The sequence below is a fragment of the Labeo rohita genome, chromosome 14 (genome assembly GCF_022985175.1).
Source record: "Labeo rohita strain BAU-BD-2019 chromosome 14, IGBB_LRoh.1.0, whole genome shotgun sequence".
Taxonomy (NCBI): Eukaryota; Metazoa; Chordata; class Actinopteri; order Cypriniformes; family Cyprinidae; genus Labeo; species Labeo rohita.
Window position 1 is genome coordinate 10,547,887 of NC_066882.1, and position 17,692 is coordinate 10,565,578.

The window sequence follows — 17,692 nt, forward strand, 5'->3', positions numbered from 1 at the left end:
TTTTTTACTATTACTGCAGACTTCACTGTCACATGAAATTAGAAATGATTCTAATATACTGATTTATTATCACTGTTGAAACTGTTCTGCTGCTTAATGTTTTTATTTTGAAACTGATACTTTTTTCTTTGATTCTTTGATTAATTAAAAAGTTAAAATGAACAGCATTTATTCAAAATAGAGGTATTTTCTAACAATATAAGGCTTTACTATCACTTTTATCCATTTAACACATCCTTGCTGAATAAAAGTATTAATTTCTTTAAAATAAAGAAAGAAAAAATACTGACCCCAAACTTTTGAATAGTACTGTATGTTGTAACACAAAATTTCTATTTATAAAATTTATAAACAGTGTTCTTTTTTACTTTTCATTTATCAAAGAATCCTGAAAAAAGTAACCACAGGTCCTAAAAATTATTAATCAGCGCAACTGTTCCCAACCTTGATTATAAATCAGAATATTAAAATGATTTCTGAAGGATCATGTGAGTCTGAAGACTGGAGTAATGATGCTGAAAATTCAGCTTTGCTTCCCAAAAATAAATTATATTTTAAAGTATATTAAAATAGAAAACTGTTATTTTAAATTGCATTAATATTTTACAAAATGACATTTTTTTTTCTGTATTTTTTTTTATCAAATTAATGCAGCCTTGATTAGCATAAGAAACTTCTTTTAAAGACATTAAAAATCTTGCTGGTCCCAAACTTTTGAACGGCAGTGATATATGATATATACTTATTGGCATAAAATATAAATGATAAATGTTCATTATATAAATATATATAGTCACAGTAACCAATGATAAAGAGAGTAAAGAGAGACTTCACACTTGTGTAGATTTAAACTATGGAGTGGATTTGGAGTGGGGATTCTCTCACCAGTGAGAAGTGAATAAGAGTGAAGCTCGAGCAGAGTCATTACAAAACACTGAGTAGGGAGGACAAATTGCCCTCACTCCACTCCACTCTCCAATTTCGGGTCGCATTCCTCCGTGTGGTGATGACAGCAATCTAAAGTTCCCAAAACACAACAAGAGATGATCATGGTGAGGTTGCAGGTGATTTCCAGGCAACCACCGCAGTGAATCATGCTACTATACAGGGTAGATTGAGATAAATGATCGGTGAGCGGGCGTCATCTCTCATGCTCGCGCCGCTGTCAGGAAGCATATGGGGACGGCGCAGAGGAATGGCCACAGTCTAATCATATGTGACGACTCTAATGAGTCAGTCACTTGTCATTAAGCTGTGCCTAAAGCTTCCTAATAGAGTGTGGCTCATAAATCTATTTGCCGTAATCAGGAAGAAATCAGTTGCACAGGTTTAGATTTATTTCCTAAGTATTTAGTCTGTGCATGAAATTATGTCACAGGTAATGCACACCAGTGATGATTTGCTGGCTGCTTCCAGATGTTTATTCTGACGCTTCTTGACATTATTTATGTATAATCTCTTTACAGGTGTCTTGATGTATACAGACAAATACATATAGTCATAATTAACGCATATTGCATATGCCTTTCCGAGATTAACTAGCTGTTTATTGTACACGACAGCCACTGGATTACTCATTTTTCCTCTTCCTCTTTCTCTAAAACAGCTACTCCTTGCATTAAGGCCATCAGTCCCAGTGAAGGCTGGACGACAGGGGGTGCCACAGTCATCATCATTGGTGATAACTTCTTTGACGGCCTACAGGTCATCTTTGGCACCATGCTGGTCTGGAGTGAGGTCAGTTACCTTTCTATGCCAACTTCTGCCAAAAATAAATCCATGCCATGCTCCTGCCAAAAAAACACCATCAGAGATTTATGAATCACAACTAGGGTCAAACTGACTTTGAATACAATGAAAAAGGATTTAATGCACCTTTTAAACCACAACAGTTAAGCAGCTTAATTAGCAAATATGCCTGATATGGAAGATGCATTCAAAATCCACTTGGCTTATGAATCTGAGAAGAAACGTGCCAGTTTGAATGGGCATAATGCTTCTGTTCTCATTTTTGGTCAGCGAGTCTGTCTGTTTTCCTGTCTGTCCATCTGTTTTGGTCTTTTACACACTCGGTTTTCTGTGCTGCTCATGTTGGGAAGAGCTAGATGAAAGAGGTAATTCTATAAAAAGCTTCTCATTGACAATGCCATATTTATCTGAGAGGTGAGAGGAGCACTGCCTGGCATATGAAAGCCCAGCTAAGTGAGCAATGAAAGGGACAGTTTAAAGCCATGTAAAGCAGCACCAGTGCTGCTGGCTTTGAATATGACAGAGCGTTTGCAGAGAAACTGAGCACTCGCAGCTGCTTTGTAGTTGCACAGATTTTCTTCAAAAGGGATTGAGCACAGTTTCACAAATACTGTAAGCAGTCAAATCATAGTCTAATCAGAAGACAAAACAATAGTGTTTAATAACTCAGCTAGTATGGTTGCATATTTATTAAATGCACATTTTTTTAAACTTTGTGAACTGGTTATGTAGTACAAGTGTTAGACAATGAATGCAGATGCAAAAAAGGTGGACAGAATTTTGATTATGTAATGATTTGGACTCTCTGCACCTCTAACAAACAAAAGCTGTACGCTAATTGGCTGGCGAGATTTGTGTCACCATATGGAGCTAACAGTACTGGGCTCCAGTACTGATCAGTGGCTTCTCATAACTGCCCTTCAGGATGTTAGCTGCATTTCCATTACCTTCAAATTGTGCAAATTTAAATTGCGAATTGAAAATGTGTCTAATGAAAAAGCGTCAATTTAGCAAAAGCTTCCGTATTTCGCAAAACAGTTTTTATGCTCGCATGTGGTCCCAGATAGCACATGTATGTCTGCAAGATATCTGCTAAAGATCACTTGATCTGGAAAGCATCTGCTGTACAAACATCAGACAGACGTCTGTAAGATGTCAGTTTTACATACATTCTAAATCATAAACATCTTAAAGACATCTAATAGACATCTATTTGACATCTAATAGGAAACGTCCTATAGACATGTTTCAGATGAGCAAACACTCCAAAAAATGTCTTGCAGATGTAAATGCAGACGTCAAATAGACGTCTCTGCGATGTAAGTGTCCCAGATAGCACACGTACATCTGCAAGATGTCTGTCAAAGATCATTTGATCTGGAAAGCATCTGCTGTGTACAAACATCTGACAGATGTCTGTAAGATGTCAGTTTTACATACATTCTAAATCATAAACATCTTAAAGACATCTAATAGACATCTATTTGACATCTAATAGGAAACGTCCTATAGACATGTTTCAGATGAGCAAACACTCCAAAAAATGTCTTGCAGATGTAAATGCAGACGTCAAATAGACGTCTCTGCGATGTAAGTGTCCCAGATAGCACACGTACATCTGCAAGATGTCTGTCAAAGATCATTTGATCTGGAAAGCATCTGCTGTGTACAAACATCTGACAGATGTCTGTAAGATGTCAGTTTTACATACATTCTAAATCATAAACATCTTAAAGACATCTAATAGACATCTATTTGACATCTGATAGGAAACATCCTATAGACATATTGCAAATGAGCAAACAGTCTAAAAAATACATCCTGGAGATTTAAATGCAGACATCAAATAGACGTCTCCGAGATGTATGTGCGCTATCAGTTATAACATTGGTTAATGGAAACACCATCATTTTGCAACAGTTTTTTTTAAATCAACATTTATAAAACATTGCAAAAGTTTTGCGTAAATCTGTAATGGAAACGCACCTACTGATATTTTTTTATTTTGTGATATTATATACTTGCTTACTATGTAATGTATACACAGTATACACTGCATGCTGCCTACTGGACTTTAATTATTAAAAAAACATAATATTATACATTTAGAACAACAATCAAGCAGGCTTATATCATTGTCACATGACATAATTATGTTGCATGTGTGGAAGTGACCAATTAGAATATTTAAAAGAAAAATGTATTATAAATAAATAAAAAATCAAAATAGAGTGTAAAAAAATAACAATAATTGAGTAGAAATGTCTGATCTTTAGGAAGTAAATGACCAAATAATGAATCATGAAAGTGATGTTAAAAATTGCAGTTGTAATCAGTTCATTGTTCTTTGTATTGGTTTGTGTTTATTTTAGTATCTTGTTTTTTTGACAACAACCAAAAAGAGGCAAAAAAAACACTTCTTATTTTCTCTTTCAGCTCATTACTCCTCACGCCATCCGAGTTCAGACTCCTCCCAGACACATTCCCGGGGTTGTGGAGGTCACTCTGTCCTACAAGTCAAAGCAGTTCTGCAAAGGTACACCAGGCAGATTTATCTACACAGGTAAGAATAACATTAAGCACCCTTAGCTGTACTCAGCCAGCTGCGTACAACCATCATGCCTTATTCCTTTTCAACTGTTCTTGATTTCACGTCGGTCTGGGTTGAGTAAGTCACCCATTGTTTCCTGTAGCAAGAAACCTACGCCATAGAGGAATCTTACCTATTTCCTGAGCGGACACAGCTTAATACAAACGCCTGTGCCTTGAACTCCAGGAAGATCCTGCAGTCTGCAGAGATAAGGGAAATGTAGGACTTATCTTATAGAGGAAAAAGAGGTCACCTGTGATATCTGCAGGCTTCAAAATGAGTTTACTGTACACTCTACATATTGGGAGTTCAGCCAACGAGAAGTAATTAACTTCAGACTTCCAGAAATAAGGGAAGCACATGATGGAAGTATATGATGGAATCTAACGGTAAAACAACGTGAAATCAGTGGAGGAAGAGGTAAAGAGTTTGTTCGCTGATCGTGCAGCTTTTTTAGTTTAAATTTAGAGTTTGCAGTCAAAGTACAAGCACAGCTTTTCTGAAGAGCGTTAAAACGCTGAAGGGAGCAATGTTAAAGGCCTGTCTCATCAATAGGTTTAAACAGTGCACAGCTGTGGGTATTGTTGGCTCAGTAGGTGTCTATGTATATGCCTGTGCATTCGTGGGTGTGAATGAGTATGCTCGTTGGGTTTATGGCGCTGGACTTGGCTTCTTTTCATGGCCTATTCAGCGAGCACATGGGGAGGAATGGAGGGAGGGATTTAGACGTTCGCACACAACCGCACAAACGCACGTACAGCCACACACCCTCCAAAACAGAGGGCAGATGGTCACCCCGTTTTATGGCTGCACTTCTAGATGTGCCCCTTTTGCTAAAGCTTCAAGTTTAATAACCATCAAGAATGCTTTTGATTAAATGTGCCGTTTTAATGCACGCGGCACTCAAACTCAGTTTGAAACTCTGTGCTGTTAATGACAAGAGACCAAATGCACATTAAAATGGCCGGTGCAGATCTGACGCCCACCCTCAGGTTGGCCCCACCGTGCAATTCTCCGCAGTTTGAAGCATTTTGGGCCGTCTCTCTTCCCCTTGTCCCAGCTACTGCGGTGGGACGTCAGCCTGTGTGTCTTTCTCTCCTAGCTCCAGTTGGCACCTGTGCCTTGCCCAGTTGCCAGTGGGTACTAATCATAGAGTATTGGCAAAGCTATGTGGCAGCTGGCAGTGGAATTACACATGGGGCATCTGGCACCTCTAATCAACTTCTGTCAGGCAGAGGAGATGGAGACCTAATTAAATCAATGGTGCACTGATGCTGCCTCGCTCAAACACCACACAGCCATGCGGAAAGGCAGAGCCGTACCTGGAGAACATCCCTCACAGCCATGGAGGAGAGAAAACAACAATCCTTTTAGGAAAAAATTATTGCATTTTGCTTTTATGCTTTGAATGCATGGCAATGCATGCAAGTATATATATACTACATGCATGATTTTATTGCCTTTATGAGTAAATTATGACGTTGATTATATTTGACACCGTTCCGTCTGTAATGATAGAGCTGTGTTTTGGCTTTGACTTCACTCTGATTATGAACCCAGCAGCCACCCAGTAAATGGATTCCTCAAAGGACTCTCATTTCCGAAGTCTCAGATTCTCTAGGATTCTTGGCACACGCTTGTGTGAACTGTGCCTCTGGCTGGCCAACGGTTTGTAGTTAAAGGGATAGTTCACCCCAAAATGAAAATTATGTCATCATTTACTCACTATTATGTCATTTCAAATACGTATGACTTTCTTTCTTCTGTAGAAAAGAGAAAAAAATTCTAAGAAATGTAATGGGTGTTTTTTTCCACGCAAATATAAAAAATAGGGACTAAGCTGAAAGAATTAAAAGCACTATAAAGCGTGTTTGTGTCATATTGTGTTATAAGTAGATATAGAGATAAATACTAGACTTTTTTTTTAATTTGTGAGAGCAAAAAAAAATCATTATTGTAGATAATTGCTCTTTATATTGTAACAACGATTATTAATATTGATATAGAAAACAATCCTGGCTACACATACATACATGTCAGTGCATGACATTAGTCAAGTATAGCACAAGTTATGTAAAAACTCTCGTATATATATAATCATTGAAGCTACGTTTTCAGCGCTGACTACTCTAACCACCTCTAATTGGCCAATGCAGTCCAAAGTTCAACAGAAACGCATTTGATTGGTTATAAGGCTCAACGCTGCACTAAACAGTGCATAAAAGCGATCTGATGCAGTGTGAGCGAATCTAAATGTAATTCTGCAAATTGACACTTTTCATGCATTTTCCAGTCGTAATATGTTGTTTATTTGTGCAGGGACATTTTTTGCCCCTTTGTCTTGAATTAATAGGGCATTTTTGTTCATTTTGGTGTCATTTTTGCCACAAGCCCTCGTTAATTTGCGACCCTGAAGGTATGTGATGCATAAAAAAACAGCGAACCAAACAGGTTACCAAATAAGTAGAGGACACAGTATTGATGTTTATAATTTATTTATTTGACGAGTACTGGAGCAGATGAAACATCACTCATTTTTATCTTAAATTTTTCAGTAAATGACAACTTAAAATGGTCTGTTTCTCATATGAAGATAGCATATTTAAGGTATATATGGAGCTTGACAGCTCCAACTCCCATTCATTGAATTCAACTCAATGGAAAAATGACCACTAGAAGTTTCTCCATTTCTGCTCTATAGAAGAAAGCAAACCATATGGTTTGGAACCATGCAAGAGTGAGCAAATGATAGAATTTTCATTTCAATATTAGCAATTAACCACATTTTTCAGTAGTGTGTGGTAGAGTAGCAATCATTTCACATCTCACCAGTCACTGTTTTGCATTGTTGGAATGCCAAAGTTAAGGCTCTATCACAAACCCAAGCTTTAATGAGGAAGACCCAGTCAAAGTGTTCTCACCCACAGTTATTGGGCTAGACTCTGCAATTAAACATCCAGAAGCTCTCTGCAATTATATTTATCATCAGAAACAATTAAACACTCACCGCCTGGGACATTACCCATCCTGCATGGCACTCGGCAGATAAGAGGGATGAATCATTCCTCCCTACTTTCTCTCTCTCACCCTCCCTTTCAATTCATCTGCAACAAATGCATTTCCATGTTTGGTTGTGTATTACTTCTCACCAGATTGCCATGTTTGCATCATTCGTCAAAGGGGGTTTCCGTCTGTTTTTGAGGGAAAGAGGTAGAGTTATAATGCTATCTGCCACTGAGCGTATGTGAAGCCCCGTGCGGCCGATAGATTGGAGGTGTTGATGAATCACTCGAAATGTTCAGCAGGCAATTCGTTGCTGCTCAGTATGCAGGCCAGTGGGCTGAACAGCACCCATCAGGCCTGATATTAAAAGACTCTGCTCGATCACATTAGAGGGAGCTCTCTACGCCTGCCCAATGATTAAGTCTATGGGAGGCATTTGTCACTTTAGTTGAGGAAAAGCCAGACTTCACATCATACATGCATTCACCCTCTTTTAATGTAAATACATGTACGTTGGGGTACAAAAGTCTGAGACCACGAGAAAAAATGATTCTGTTTTTGAAAATTAGATCCTAGCTTAACAATTTGAGTGAAAAGTAAATAAATTTGGGTTTAATAGTGTTTTAATAGTTAGTTTGCCCATTCCTGGTCGAGAAATAGTTCTTGAATATTTCATATTTGTGATAAATGTCCCACCTATTTAAAAATCTGGAATCTGAGGGTGCAAAAAATGGTAAATTGTGAGAAAATCAAAATACTGAAAAAAACGCCTGTAAAATTGTTTAGATGAAGTTCTTAGCAATGCATATTTCTAATCAAAAATTAGGTTTTGATATATTTACTGTAGGAAATTTAAAACAATATAGTAAAAACAGTAAAATTGTGTTATATTATTTTTTGAAAAATTAGATATTTTTGTGTTATTTTAGTTTTCTTTGGATATAAAGTTCAAAAGAACAGCATTTATTTGAATTAAAAAATTTTTTTTTACATTCCAAATGTCTTTACTGTCACTTTTGATCCATTTAATGCATCCTTGCTGAAAAACTTTATTTAGTAAATAAATAATTAAACCTCACTGACCACAAGCCTTTAAATGTTAGTGTATGTAATAATTTCCACATGGTCTCAGACTTTTGCACCCCACTGTAAATGCCTTTACGCATTCATATTCACCAACGTATTTTTTCCAAGCACTAGATTTGACGGAGGCTTTCTTCTTGAGTGGGTTGAGTGATCGTTCGATTTTGATAATGAGTCTCTTTAATTCTATTGACAAATGGGGTCACACTAGGTGATCAATGATAACCGTTCCAATTAAATTGCTAAACCGCTGCACGGTGGAGATTATAGCCATAAAGATATAGAGCAATTGGTTTGCCCAACAGCGGGGCGCCTTCAGTGGGCCATTTCACACAGATGTCTCTGTCTTTTAGAAGCTTCTGCTCACGATCAAGAAAAACAAGTCATCCATTTTACAGCCACAGGTTCTGAGATGTTTTTTTTTCCTCCCCCGTGTCTTAAAGTGATGCCTTATTTAGCTTGTCGGATTTTCCAAATAAACGCAATCACTGGGTTTATGGAAAAATGGATAAAAATGAGATTGTAAGGTATTGATCCCGGCGTGGGGAGGGCTGAGGAAAAACAGGCCTCATCTATATAGGGAGAGAAATGAAGCAATAATTCAGGCAGGCATCGAACACCCTGCCACTGAGCCTATCGATTCCTATCCACAGCATATGAGATCACACCTGAATGAAAGAGAGCTCTGGGGAAAACAGAGAGAGAGAGTGTAAAACGGAGTCTGCCATTCCCTAACATGTACAGAACATTACCACCCTGACATTAACAGCTCTGTACAAAGCCCACAAGTGCCTGTTAAAAGGTTCTGCTAAAGACCAATTACCCAGCATGCCTTTCTGCTCCGTCAGTCAGGGATACTGTTCTAGCCCTGCAGGTCTATGTGTGGTCAGCTGATTCAATTTACCACCAGCAGCTCAGCACTAGCATCTGGTCTCCAAAACAGGAAAGCCACAAATACCGTGTTCTCGCCAGTCTAAAAACTGCCGCCCACATTCTGCCCTCGGGCTTCTTTGCGAGATATTAAGTGTGGGATTTTTCGGCGGTGTAAGGTATTTTAAAACGCACTGTTTTGACTGGCTCCATCTGCTTTTGACAGCACTCATAGTATTGTCTTTTAGTAGTGGCTCGTTCCCCTCCTCTCCTCTCCTATCTTCACCCCCGCGGGCCTGTAGTTATTATTGTGAAATATGAAGCGATCCGGCTGTGCCTTCATGAAATTTCAATGAGCATTGATCTGTGTGATTGCAAGGAATCCTTCAAGCAGTGGTTGTTGTTCATTTATTTATTTATTGCTGATATGTTTTACTCGTTTTGATCCCATCTTCTGGAGAAAAAGAAGCGGCGTCGATTGTTAATGTATTTGTAGCTTTCCTTTTTTTTGGAAAAACCAGCCTGATCGTTTTTTTTTTTTTTTTTGTGGTTCACGAGGCAGAATGTTCAATTCGCGCCTCTAGGAGCTCCGTTTAGATCTGTAACGGCTCTATATTTGCCCGTATCGATTCTATTCATTAAACATAACGAGGTGCGGCAGATATTCTGCTCTTTTCAATATTGATTTTGTAGATTTTATTTCAGCTCATGACATCACACGTAACCTTTTCGTTCTCCTTCGCGTATGAAATCAGAGAGCTGCAACCAATCCGTGATGACATGAAACCAACTTGATCATATATGTCGGGTGACTGGTGTTATTTCTGTCGTGAAACCGCTCCGTGAGCTCAGAAAGAAATGGAAACCGCAGCTTGCGAGTTTCTGGAACTGTAAAAGTAAACAAGTGCATGGACAGTTGAAAGGTGTTTCTCTATAAATATACAGGTCTGCTGTGCAAAACAACGTTACAAACCAAGTAGGACATGGAGGTTGAAATGAAGGAGCTCATGGGATTTTGCTTCCTTGTTTTGGTGTAAGCGTATATCTGAAAATACACTATTTTGTTCGAACTTTCTGACAAAGTTCACTGCGTGACCCAGCACAGGAAGTGTTTTTTCTTCTCTGTGGTGTCTCAAGGGTTTGGGCTTGTTTTTGCTGTAACATATATACTGTCACCGGTCAATGTCAATTTGATCTGTGACATACCAGAATGGCATGGACTTATGTCTACGCAATGTTTGCATCATTGTTTTCAGTGGCTATATAAAATTAGTAGCATATAATGCTAACTGTTCAGTACACTCTTTTCCAGCAAGGGTGCATTATCGAGTCGGCTGGTGAGAGGATTGTACAGTATGTGAAAATCAATAGCAATGAAGGAGAGTAAACATGTGCAGATGTCTGTAAGTGTGGCGGAGTACAGTTTAGCCTGAGATCTGGCCCATCCATCTCTGTATCAGCATATTAACTCAACACCTTCCTCAGCGGTGCTTTGCATCACGGCCTGCACCTCATTATGCTAGCACATGGGTCCTCTTGAAAGAGACGTACTTTAAGTGTTCCCCGTATAGGCCTTCACAAAAGTTCTGCTCCAGCAGACACTTCATTATTCACTCCTAAATGAATTTAGTGGTGATTTCCTCAATACCAGCTCCTTTGCAGCTTTTATTGTATGTGTTTTCTTGAAGACAAAGGAAGTATAATGAGATTGAAGCTGTGGTCTTGGACCATGTCTCAGAATTGCTTACAAAATCATCAATGCTTATTATTATTTGAATAAAAAAATGCTTTCATAATCTCTCATTTACATGCAATAGCTGCTTCTTACACTGAAACAACCCTTCTGATGTAACGGTTTAGTAAGTGAAAAATATTATTAACCAGTTATTACTTTTTAAAATCCATTCATGTCCTGTTGGATACAATCAAGCCATGTCATGCATTATTTCTGGCTAAATATTCCTTTTTTTTTATGTCTTATAGATTTTACACTAATGTTAAAAAGTTTGGGGTCAGTAAGACTGATGTTTTTTGATAATAAATGAATTTTTTTTTTTTAGCAAGAATGCATTAATTAATTGAAAGTGAATTCAAAAATCCATTCAAATCCTGTGGGATACAATCAAGGCATGTCATACATTATTTCTGGCTGAATATTTATTTATTTTATTTTTTTTTTAATGTTTTTATAGATTTTACACTAATGTTTGTACACTAAGTTTGGTGTCAGTAAGACTGATTTTTTGGGGGGGGGATTAGTGCTTTTATTTAGCAAGAATGCATTAAATCTATTGAAAGTGAATTAAAAAAATTATTCTCCAAGTTTTCTTTAAGTCCTGTGGGATAAAATCAAGCCATTCATTATTTCTGCCTGAATATTATGTTATTAGTTTATTTATTTATTTTATTATTATTATTATTATTATTATTTAATGTTTTTATAGATTTTACACTAACGTTAAAAAGTTTGGGGTCAGTAAGACTGATTTGTTTGGAAATAAATTAATGCTTTTATTTAGCAAGAATGCATTAAATTGATTGAAAGTGAATGTAAAATTCAAAAACCTGTGGGATACAATCAAGCCATGTCATGCATTATTTCTGGCTGAATTTTATTTTATTTTATTTTATTCACAACATTACTTACTGAATTTTATTTTATTTTATTTATTTATCTTTTTTTTTTGAGAAAATTCTTTCCCAATTCCTTCCCAGACCTTTGGATGGTTACTATTGTGTTTCACCTAGAAATGCATCACGTTACAGTAGTTAAATGTGTTGCGAATATTGCATCATTTTGTCTTCAAACCCCATAACCTGTGGCTGGCCAGACCTTACAGCTACAGCTTTCTTTCTACACAGTTCATTCAATCCACGCTTTTATACTCTTCCATTCACTCTCTCCCACCTCCATGGCAGACCTGCTGTAATACTGCACAACACAATCTTTCATTCAGCCTCCATCTATTCCTTTGCCATTACGATATCCTGCAATCTGCTTCCCCCCCAACCCCCATTCATGCTTCGCTCTGGCCGCTTCTGCGCTCTGCGCCGGCCCGCACTTCCATATTCCTGTCTCCAAACCACCAACAGACCTGATTACAGGAAGCCTATTTAGATATGATGTATTGTCAGCCGCGGGGCGGCTTTGAATCATTCTGTCACATTCGACTGTTTTTGTTGTTCTTTCCTTCGCCGATAGCTGCGGTCTGTTCTCCATCATGCTCCGGGATTGTTTTAACTGTTTTTTTTCTCGTCTTGCTCTTTAAGTAAACAGCCAGTCAATCACAGCGTGGCGTGAGCGACTGTGCATCCAGGCGGTCACAGCGGCCGAGAGAGTCGAGGTTAATGTCACCTCTCAATCAGCGAGTCATTGAGCCCTGATGTGTCCCGCTGCTGTTATTAGCCAATGTCAACCGCTTTTTAATGAAGTTACGGCATATTGTAAAAGTAAACATGACATTTTACAGAGTTGGTTGGGATGCAGTCTGGCTTTTTACAAATAACTTCTTTCTCTCCGATGCATATTTCAGGCACTGGAGCAGCATTTGCTTGTTCTCATAAAGCTGTACTGTAGATCCCACCTGCCACTGGATGTTGTATCGAGAGGCATTGATGTACAGTCAGAGCTGCCACTGTTCCCCAGTGGAGGAGGAGGGCCAGGCTGGGCACAGCTTGTGTTCTGGGCTCCAGGGGCCTGGTTCTGTCTGGGCCCTTGGCCATCTGAATCCACTCCACTGCACTCAGAGGCTGCCCACAGTCTGTCCTCTCAGCTGTGAAGCTGATGGGAGCTGGGTGAACTCCCTCAGGAAACGTCCAGGCTGCGGCCTACAGGGCAAACAGAAGGGAGGCCGGAAGAGAGAGAGGCTGTTACACTTCTGTTTTTTCTTTTTTCTTTTACCCCCGTCTTCAGCTGAACAATTAACTGAGGGCCAGAGGACTCCAGTCCTCAATTGCTATTTTTTGCTGTTCCTCCTCTGTTCTGTTTGAGATTTGATGCTTCAGGCAAAAGAAAGGCGGTCAGTCTATCGAGAGAGAATAAGAGAGAGGGAAAGTGCGTGTGAAGAGTGAACAACTGTTAGAGGGACTCTTGGGTATCTTATGTCACATACCCAAATCATTTTATTACAGTTTAAGTATTAGTCAGATCTTGGCCACTCCACCGACTTCACCTTCTAATGTGGAATACATTATATTCAACTTAGGCTTCTTTGTCTTTGCTCATTTTCCTCCGGTTTCATAGACAAGGCTTAAGCCTAGTCCCAGAATAAAATGCAGGGCTGTTTAAACTGAAAGAAACTTACACTGACTGATCTTAAAATATGTCAGATTCATTGTTTTGTCTCAAGATGCACACCAGTAATGTTTATATCAAAGGCATATGTCTAAAAAACGACTTAAATGACCTAATTGAACTATGGCCTAATTCTGGCTTAACCTAAGCCCTGCCTGTGAAACCGGGCCATAGTGATGATAGTTGTTTAAGTTTGCTAAAGTCAGAGGATTGACAACATGGATCCGATTGCTTATTTGAATCAAGCAATTATCAAGGGAGAGAAAATAAGAGACATTTCGACATACTTTACACTTTTCATAGTCTTTAAACATTTAGCAGACTTTTTAAAAAAAATATTTTGTGCACCAGATACACTATCCAGCACAAAAACCCACAGGGTTAAAAACAGTATAGAGTGGCTCCAAAAATCATTTAGACCATTTAAAATTAATGAATTTTAAACCAAGCCATTTATTTTATAGGGCCCTATAAAATCAGTTTTATTTTTTTACCAACTTCCATTTTTTTTCAAAACTTTTTCAAATTCAATTTTTTTTTTTTTCATTTAAATTTTTTGGTGTTTTTAATGGTTAAATTAAGAAATATGAATCAAAAAGCATGTCTAATTAATTGAAATAATGAAACTTACAATTTATCAGCAATTTATTAAAGGTTTAACAAAAATTACACTTTTAAGACCCTATAAATATTTGTTTTGCTTTTTTCTCAAATTCAGTTTTAGTTTTTACCAAATTCAGTGTTTTCCATTAATTTTCTGGATTCCATTTTAATAGTTTTGGTCAATTTTAATAACCAAAAGAATCTTTAATTAATTGATACTTTATAAAAAAAATGTATGTATTTAATTATTTACAGTATTTGTTTGTTTGTTTTCAGAAATGCTGTGCTGTGTTTTCTAGTGAATAAATTCTGGTAAATATTCCAAAAGAAATAATATTTTTCTAGTGAATTAATTCTGGTAAATATTCCAAAAGAAATAATATTTTAATCATTTTATTAGTAGTAGCTGTAGTATTACATTAAGTAATATATTTCTGTCACAGTTTCTTCAAGTTAAACCAAACTTTTATTTTGACAGGTTGCTGTGAAGACCTTTAAGTTTCTATTTATATTTGATATGACAACCGTTTTTCTCAAAAGAAACTGTAAAATGCTCATCAGGTTTAAAACACTACGAGCGTCATGCACGCTTCGGTATGTAGGTAATAAACGAATGAGCAGAACATACAGGATTTATATTTAAATAGTATTTTTCTGGCTTAATATTCACAAACACTAGTCTTTATCGTGTTTTGGTGTAAGGATACTGACTTACTTTTGATTTATTCATCCAAAATTTGGCAAATTCCATTACATTCAACAGTAAATTCCATTTTTATGACTGGAATTCAGAATTCTGTTCTCGTTTTCCGCATTGTGGAAATCATAGCACCCTAATTTTAAAATGTGTGTGGACCTCTGTCAGTACATCCACTAAAAATCACCTTGAAAAGTGATGAGAAAGAACAGTTGTGAGAAAAGATTTACATTTGTTTGATGCTACTTGGTTTGATGTTTGTTATCTAATGCACTGAAATTCATACATCTTTAAGCATAGCTTAATGTCTAAATACTTTCGGGACCACTATACTGTACTACTATACTACTTTGGGACCTCATATTAAATATCGAGTATCTCACTGACATATATCTCTCTGTATATCTTTTACTCTCTCTCTCAGAGAAGCACAGAAGGGCTCTGTGTGAATGTGCCCCTGAGGGCTGGAGTTTAGCACCACAACAGATAAACACACAAACAAGCTCAGTGGGCCAGTGCTGAAGAAAGACCCATTGTCTCAGTGTGAAAGTCCCGCTCAATCCAGGGAGGTTAGAAAAACATTGGACCAAGCACCATGTGGTCCACCCGTGCAGGATGTTTAGCCCTATCATGCAGATCGGGTTCCTCTTTCAATATTATCTTATTGCTCTGTCCTCAGCGAGCATTCGTGAAGCTGTCTGTGGGCCTCTGAGGAGTGGGAGGTGCCGCTCTACAGAAATGAAAACTTTAATTGAATTATTTGCTCATAACGGAGGTCTATAGATTTGTTTCGCAGATTACTGCTGCTTATGTATACTAAACAAAAGAGGGAGATGAAATCAGAATTATTTGTTGTTGGAGTTTAAGGACACAGCAAATTTAAAAAGGCGCCTTTTAGTGTTGATCCTAATCATAATAGATTAAATGATCTGGCTACTTCTGATCATCATAAAATCTTTGTGAGCAATTGGTATAAAAAACGTTTTGCTGATATATGTAATTGCATTAAGAGCGGGGGGTGAAAACTTTTGAACAGAATAAAAAAAGTGTAAATTTTTCTTATTTTGCCTAAATGTCATATTTTTTTCCATTTAGCACTGCCCTTCAGAAGACACTTACATGTTTCCCAGAAGACAAAATAAGCTAATTTGCTCTGATCTTTGAATTCCAAAAGTTATCACCCCCGACTGTTGCATAGTTTTTCCTTCTGAAGCATCAGTGAGTAAAAACACAGTTGTGAATCATTCAGGTAACAACATAGTATTAAGAGTCAAGCGTATGTAAACTTTTGAACAGGGTCATTTTTATAAATTCAACTATTATATTCTTTTGTCAGCTCAGTACTATATAAAAAATAACATGAATTTGGTAAGATCTCTCTTATTTTGGGGAAATAATTAACATTTTGCAGATTCTGCAAAGGTGTATGTAAACTTTTGACGTTTGCAGTATTTGAAACATGACAGACAGACAAATTAAAATAAAAAAAAAATTCTACACTAAAATCATATTAACTTTATTTACATTTTACTTACATCTTACATCATGAACCACTAAGTATATTAACTTTTAAGGCATTTACTTTCAGTGCAAGTACCTTACTGCTTCCCACATTTTTGCTTTTTTTTAAGGAAAAGGAAGGACAAGTGGAAATAACTTTTTCTGGTAATCAACATTATGCCATGAATACTGTCTATTGAGCTGAACTTGGTCTGAACTTGGAATATTTTTACCTGACACACAAGCAAAAACAGTTAGATTGCTGTTAAACTGTAGCTTTTGCAATGCAGTTGAATCTGTCACAAGTCTTATTGCTCACGACCAGTTTTTGAAGCTTTCCATGAAGGTTGTGCCTTTGCACCGGCTGCAAAAATAGACAGGATCCATTCACACAAACTGCTCAAGTGTTGTTTTATTCATAAAGTGGTGCCTTGTGGTTGCAAACTGCTAAAGCATAGTGGGAATTGATACAGATATTTTGGCAGCTAGTTAGGAAACATAATATTTGATACGTTAGTTATCATTTTATTGCTTTTTGCCTTTGTGTTTTTTGGAAACGTATTGAGGTCTGAAGGAAATGACACTTATGTTGTATATACGTTTCTTTGTAATGGTAATTGCAGATGGGTGTTGAATTTCCCTGCGGTAACACGGTTGAATTTTCTCTTTCCTGCAGCACTGAATGAACCCACTATTGACTACGGTTTCCAGCGGCTACAGAAGGTGATCCCTAGACACCCGGGCGACCCTGAACGCTTACCAAAGGTCAGTTTTCTAGCATGACGCAACTATTGTGCTTTATTTTCTGTAAAGTCAACATAAAGTCAATATTGACCCTATTTACTTTCTTTATACACTTTTATGGTCCTATTGTGAGCAGTTCATTAGATTACTGGACATTAACAAAATAACTATTTAGACACAGTTTGGCTTAAATCTAGTATGTAAAAGAATTCAAAAGAAGTCCCGTCCAGAAATTTTCTCATTGCATATTGTGTTTCGCTCATAAATACGTCACATTACGGAAGAAAAAATGGGTTTCAGTTAATTTTCAGTTAATTTCCCTACTTCACTTTTATTTTCAAAGAGCAGTTACTAACATAAACACTCTGGTCCCGATTTCCATTTACCACGGTGGCCTTAGCTGAAACATGGTCTTGTTATTTGAACCATTCATTGCTGTCTCCATCATTATATACTGTATATTCAATCCCACGCAGTTGTGTTTGGTATTTTCGTGAAAGGAGCCCAGTTGTGGACTCAGTTGGGTGTTTATTTCTCTCTCCATGCACGCTTCTTAAGG

At 37.4% G+C, this 17,692-nt stretch overlaps 1 protein-coding gene across 6 annotated transcripts in view; it reads left to right on the top strand.

The window, feature by feature from the left end:
- The window catches only part of ebf1a (EBF transcription factor 1a), a 158,437-nt gene that overhangs the window by 112,493 nt on the left and 28,252 nt on the right, over positions 1 to 17,692 (top strand). For all 6 annotated transcript variants that reach the window (XM_051127866.1, XM_051127869.1, XM_051127871.1 and 3 more), the window contains exons 9-11: positions 1,607 to 1,737; positions 4,186 to 4,312; positions 17,066 to 17,154. In XM_051127866.1, the coding sequence (XP_050983823.1) occupies positions 1,607 to 1,737; positions 4,186 to 4,312; positions 17,066 to 17,154 (347 nt within the window). The remainder of the gene's footprint in view (positions 1 to 1,606; positions 1,738 to 4,185; positions 4,313 to 17,065; positions 17,155 to 17,692) is intronic.